The sequence below is a fragment of the Humulus lupulus genome, chromosome 5, assembly GCF_963169125.1.
Source record: "Humulus lupulus chromosome 5, drHumLupu1.1, whole genome shotgun sequence".
NCBI classification, from domain to species: domain Eukaryota; kingdom Viridiplantae; phylum Streptophyta; class Magnoliopsida; order Rosales; family Cannabaceae; genus Humulus; species Humulus lupulus.
Window position 1 is genome coordinate 216473532 of NC_084797.1, and position 5362 is coordinate 216478893.

General features: G+C 30.5%; 1 protein-coding gene across 1 annotated transcript; it reads right to left on the reverse strand.

Annotated features, from left to right (window-relative positions):
• Positions 1-224: 224 nt before the first annotated feature.
• LOC133833970 (uncharacterized) lies at positions 225-1076 on the reverse strand. Its single transcript, XM_062263531.1, has 3 exons — positions 973-1076; positions 466-735; positions 225-320 (listed from the first exon to the last, which is right to left on the reverse strand). The coding sequence occupies exons 1-3, from the start codon at positions 1054-1056 to the stop codon at positions 243-245; spliced, it is 432 nt and encodes a 143-aa protein (XP_062119515.1). The 5' UTR covers positions 1057-1076; the 3' UTR covers positions 225-242.
• Positions 1077-5362: the final 4286 nt, after the last annotated feature.

The following is a 5362-nucleotide window of genomic DNA, read 5'->3' on the forward strand; positions in this document are numbered from 1 at the left end:
TCTACAAATTATAGGATTTGTGCTATGAAAAAGGTTCTCATTCAAACTAGCTATTGCTGCTAATGTTCCATTAAAATAAACCAGAATTTTTTTTTTGGTAGGTGCATATTTATGTATATTTCTTGTTTAGATGCTATGGATTGCTTGTTTCTTTAATAAATGAAAGTCTTTTGTTCTCATATGTATCTATATATGTATTTGTTATAAAAGTGATAGAATAATGGCAAGCCATCTACATGTTTTCAAAGAAAGTTGTTCCATATAGCCTTCAAGTCATCTTTCAACATCTCACTAATGAGATTCATATCAGCCCTTTGTTTCTGAACATTAGAAAAGAAGAAAAAAGAAACAGGTTACAGATCTTAAGAAATGAAAAAGTTATAACCAAAAAGAAGAAATCAGAAACTATATTCAATGTTCAGCAGGATTCAAACTATTTATGTTAACCACAAAAGAGATGTATACCATTAATTCTGAAGCTACTCCTTTTAGCATTATAACAACCTCCCTTCTAGGTTCCTCAGTTGATGATAAAAATTTATACCGATCAACATTTTTTATTTTCAGCTTTAGTGATGGATTTTTGTATTTTTTACTTATTACATGCCAGACTGCAGTCACACGAATTTTATCTCCAGAGACTGCGTTCCCCAAGGGCCATCTCAATCCACCCTTAACTTCTCTATCTAAAATAGCTGAATCAATCAATTCCTTAATGCCTTGCAGTTCATCATCCTGCAAAAGCACATAGAATGTATTCTTAGAAATCAACTTCATGACATAATTACCAGATATTTCTCATGTTCTAAACATCAAGTTTTAGCCTTTTCTGGTGGGGTCATTTGGTAAATACAAATGATATTTAACAATAATGGTACCTTCATCAGAGAGAAAGATCTCAAACTTTTGAATTCTATAATAGTAGGTGCATGGATATATAGGTACATCAGCACTTGAATAGAGAGAACTTACAGTAAGTGTAGTAACAGGTCTTCTGGTGCATAGATCCAGCCTCATGTCCAAATCTTTTTCAAGGCAAGATATGTCCCTGAGCATGTGCCGCACATAAGCACGTTTAATCTAAAACAAAAATATGGTCACTGTTAGTCTCAATAAGTCTAACCCCATAAAAACCAGAAATATGTATATGCTCACTAACAAAATATAAGAAGTGGTTAGATGGGAAGCCCAAAAATCTTATGCATCGCATTGCTGTAGCCTCCTTGGCAGCTGCTGTCTATGGTATTTGGTGTAATAGAAATTCCTGTTTTTTTGCTCATAGTTTAGATAGTATGATTAAAATGAGTTTGAAAGCTAGATTTCTTGGTAGTTTGAGTCAAAAGATTCTGGACAAGAATAGAGCTCTTGCTGAGTTTTTTAGGAAGTTGTGAGCTGGTGTTGTATGCTGCTCTGTTTCTGAACTTGTTGATGTAATCAGTGTTTTGGTGCAATATATTTCCTTTTTCGATCAAAAAAAATATATATATAACGTAGGAAGAAAAAACTTGCCTCGTATATTTGAAGTTTTGCATCTTCTTTTAGTACCCTACAATTGCAAAAAATATCTTCTCCTGATTGATTGAAATCAGAAAGCTACAAGGAAGAAAGGAAAAAAGAAGAAGAAGTAGAAAGAAAGAAAGAAACATGTTACAAATTTGATTGGCAGTTAACTTAATTCATACTTTGCATACAGAAAAAAAAAATGGAATAAGGAACACTAGCTTACAAACACATGATATGCTTCTTTGTCTTTTGCATCATTCTCTTATTTACCTTTATGTTTGGAAGATTTAGTTACAGTGCTTAGAAGTCTAACAACAACATAAAACTAACCAACAACATAAAAAAACCAGCCTAAATTTCTTTTGTAAGTATAACAAGAGAAATAAGTACTTGTAAGGAATGCTCAAAGTTGGGTAGAGTTGCTGTAACTTGTTCATAACCCTTGAACTGTGTATAGTACATGTCCAACTAGACAATATCTTCCACACTAGCTGAAACAATTGCTTGGATAATTGCTGAAACAATTGCTTGGGTAGAAACAATTGCTTGGGTAGAAATAATTGCTTGGTAACGATCTTAGCAGAATGATTGCTTGGTTTTCCTCATCCACTTCATTCTTGGACTTTCTTGCTGCATAAATGTTAGGATCTTGATCTTCTATCCTTGATCATGAAACATGTGTCGAAAACCCTTTGTTTTCCAGTTTCAAGATCCTGAAACTTTGTTACTTAATAACAATATCAGAGTAATATTAACAAACACATAGAAAACTTAACAGAAAAATAAAACAAAGAAAGAACACAGTTTCTTAATGAGATGAAGCTTATTTATATTTATATATATATGGGCCTTAGCCTTATTTGAATTAGTTGCCAAAAAAAAAAGAACTGTTTGAAAACAATTGGAGGTTTTTTCTCAGCTTTTTTTCTCTGTTTTCACTCTTCTTCTCTTGAGTTTTTTTTCTTCCTCACAATACCCAACTAGCTTTATAAGACAGCTGGAACATTTATACAATGTGTAGAACATTCATCATGTCTGTCACTAAGCTAGTTGTTTGAATATTGTATGGTAATATACTTTATAATTTATAAAGTCTATTATTACATATATATAAATATACATTTTATGCTTGTTGTTTAATTTTAGTGTTCTTAACATACGATTGATACAGGGCAATTTAGTACATGCCGGAGGAAGAGTTATTTGTTCAGCCGAAGGAGATTTTCAATAATACAATTACCAGAGCAAACTAAGTACGACGGTAATAAACTGATCCAAATAACCCAAAACTCTATTAAAATTTTAGTTTTATTATATAATAAATCAAACTCAGCTAATCATATGATTTAAGTTTATATATTTTGCTTATGGAATATTTTTAATTTATATAAGCTCCTCACATTCACAGTTTGTGCATATATGTTAGCATGCAAAGTTACGACTTACATGGTTGAACATAATTGTGACATGACTTTTTGATTTATTGGGTTCTCTACGCAAGTTTCTAAATTTCTTTAACTCTTTCAGAAATTCAGAATTGGAGGGAACTTTATTTGCAGCAGTTTGCAAGAGGTATGTTTTCTTTTATTTTTGTTAAAATACTTTGCAAATGTTAGAGGAGTTTGAATATCTTAGATATTCATCCATAGTGAAGTAGGTTCTGAGATTATTATTATTGTGTCCTGCGCTGATAACGGAAGGTTGAGAACTTGTGTGTATTAGTGAAGTAGGTTCTGAGAAATTTGTGTGCTGCGGCGAGATAAGGAAGAAAACTTGTGTGTTGATTGAATATTTTGAATTGATAATGATTGATGGTTGGTTAATAAATATGGCTGGAATGTTTTCTGATTTTCCGTTAGTTATTTGATGTATATCTAATAAACTTCAAAAACCATAGAAATTTGAAAGTAGAATCGAAACCCATGTGGGGAAAATCGAAACCATAGAAATTTAGTCATCAATCAACTAAATACAAAGTGAACTTGAAAAATCTTAAGGTGAACTAAAACCATAATCCATAACTGCTTAAAACAACTCATTTTATACTTTGCATCTTTGTTTTTATAATAATAATGACAAGTCTTAGATTTGCATATAAAATCAGAAATATACCAAGTTGGGAGAACTAAAAATTGGTGACTGTTTGAACCAGAAAATTGAAAGACTAATAAGGAAAGCAGCCAAAAAGATCCTGACAGAAAAGTTGTAAAATGTAAAATTAAATAATAACAAAACAGACTTAAATGACCATAAAAAACACATACATATTAAGTAATTAACTTTATGATTTTTTAAATTTATTATTTATTGTATGTTGACTTAAGAGATAGATTTATTATAAAATGAAATTTAAAGAGAAGGGTCAATAATTTTTAAAATCTCATGGGGGATTGTATAATTTAACTCATTTTGTATTTAGTTTAGATTATGTATGTCAATTTGAAGTTCATATCGATATGGGTGCCATTATTCAGATTTTGCTCCATTGAATTGAATCCAAAGCCATAAAAGGTGGTACTCTTTGTGTGTATCTTATAAAGATATGTGTTGTGTGTGTGTGTACAAGTATAACTTAACTAGCTTCCATTTATCTTTTAGATCTTTTCTCCCTCACAAAGCTGGCATAATTAAAGTCATCACCTATTTCAGAAGGCTGCTAATGGAGTTTGTAGAGATAAATAAGAAAGAACTATTATAGAATTAGAATAGAATACTAGCACATATAAAATATGTATCTATTTAGTTGTATCAACTCAGATGAGGATTAAATTTCATCGAATCGATACCAAAATTTTAACCTCCCTCCAGAAACTCTTATTCAAAAACATAAACTAGTACTTTATAATCACTGGGACAACAATTTTGAACTATATAAGATTGGTAGATATACTGATATATATCAGATGATGTGGGTTCAGTTGAGACAAAATAATCACTTGCAAGGGGTGAATGTGCAGTTGACAGTACCATGACCCGAATTGGACAAACATATACTAACTCCTTACCATCATAAATTTTATCACTTTTAACCATAAATAAAAAATAAGTAGGATAGAAAAAAGAATAGACAAAAAGAAGGAAACTGAGGCTTTTTAGTACTTTTAATTACTTATGGTTATAAAATTCAGAACTAAATAATGGGTTTATATGAATAATAAATTAGAAAAGTTCCTTCATTTTTCTTTCCTATCCATAGATCGATGAACCAAAACCCATATACTAACTCCTTTATTTCCCTCATCAGAAGCTCCCTCAAACTACCATATTGAAATAGATATCAAATTCTTGAACTGACAATACTCTTTATATATATATATAAATATATATAATATTTCTTTGAGATGAGGATTGGAAATGCTAGAATTATCTCAAGTTTAGCAATAAGACTAAATAAACAGCTTAAATTCATTTCTGAACTCAAAATCAAGTAATTTTAAAAATCAAATCATATAGTATATTTTGGTTGATACAATTTTGTATTTACCATTACATAGACTTATCAAAATTTTTCTTTTTGTTGGTTAGAACAGGACAACTAAATTGGTGATCATGTTGGATAAAAAATGGCTACGCTTCAATAGGTAATAAGAATTAGGGATTTAATTAGTGCTAGCTTAGTAAAATTAGTAACTTACTGTATTTGTTACTAATATATTATAAATATGAACTTGTCTTTGAATTGTAGAGCCTCGGATGAGTATAGAGAAGGCGCTAAGAATTTTGTAGAAATGTCAGAAAAGCTAGCTGGTTATCCAGAAAAGTTATTATGTCCATGCAAAGTTTGTCGAAACTTAAGTCACCAATGTATTAACATTTTGTATGAACACTTAGTCATTTATGGGATTGATCCAACATACAA

What these genes read in the sequence shown, in the direction of transcription:
- LOC133833970 (XM_062263531.1), bottom strand. Translation starts at nt 1,056, where the DNA reads ATGCTCAGGGACATATCTTGCCTTGAAAAAGATTTGGACATGAGGCTG. An exon ending in GACCTGTTACTACACTTACT is followed by an intron (nt 736 to 972) that starts GTAAGTTCTCTC and finishes GTGCTTTTGCAG; the next exon opens with GATGATGAACTGCAAGGCAT. An exon ending in GAGTAGCTTCAGAATTAATG is followed by an intron (nt 321 to 465) that starts GTATACATCTCT and finishes TCTAATGTTCAG; the next exon opens with AAACAAAGGGCTGATATGAA.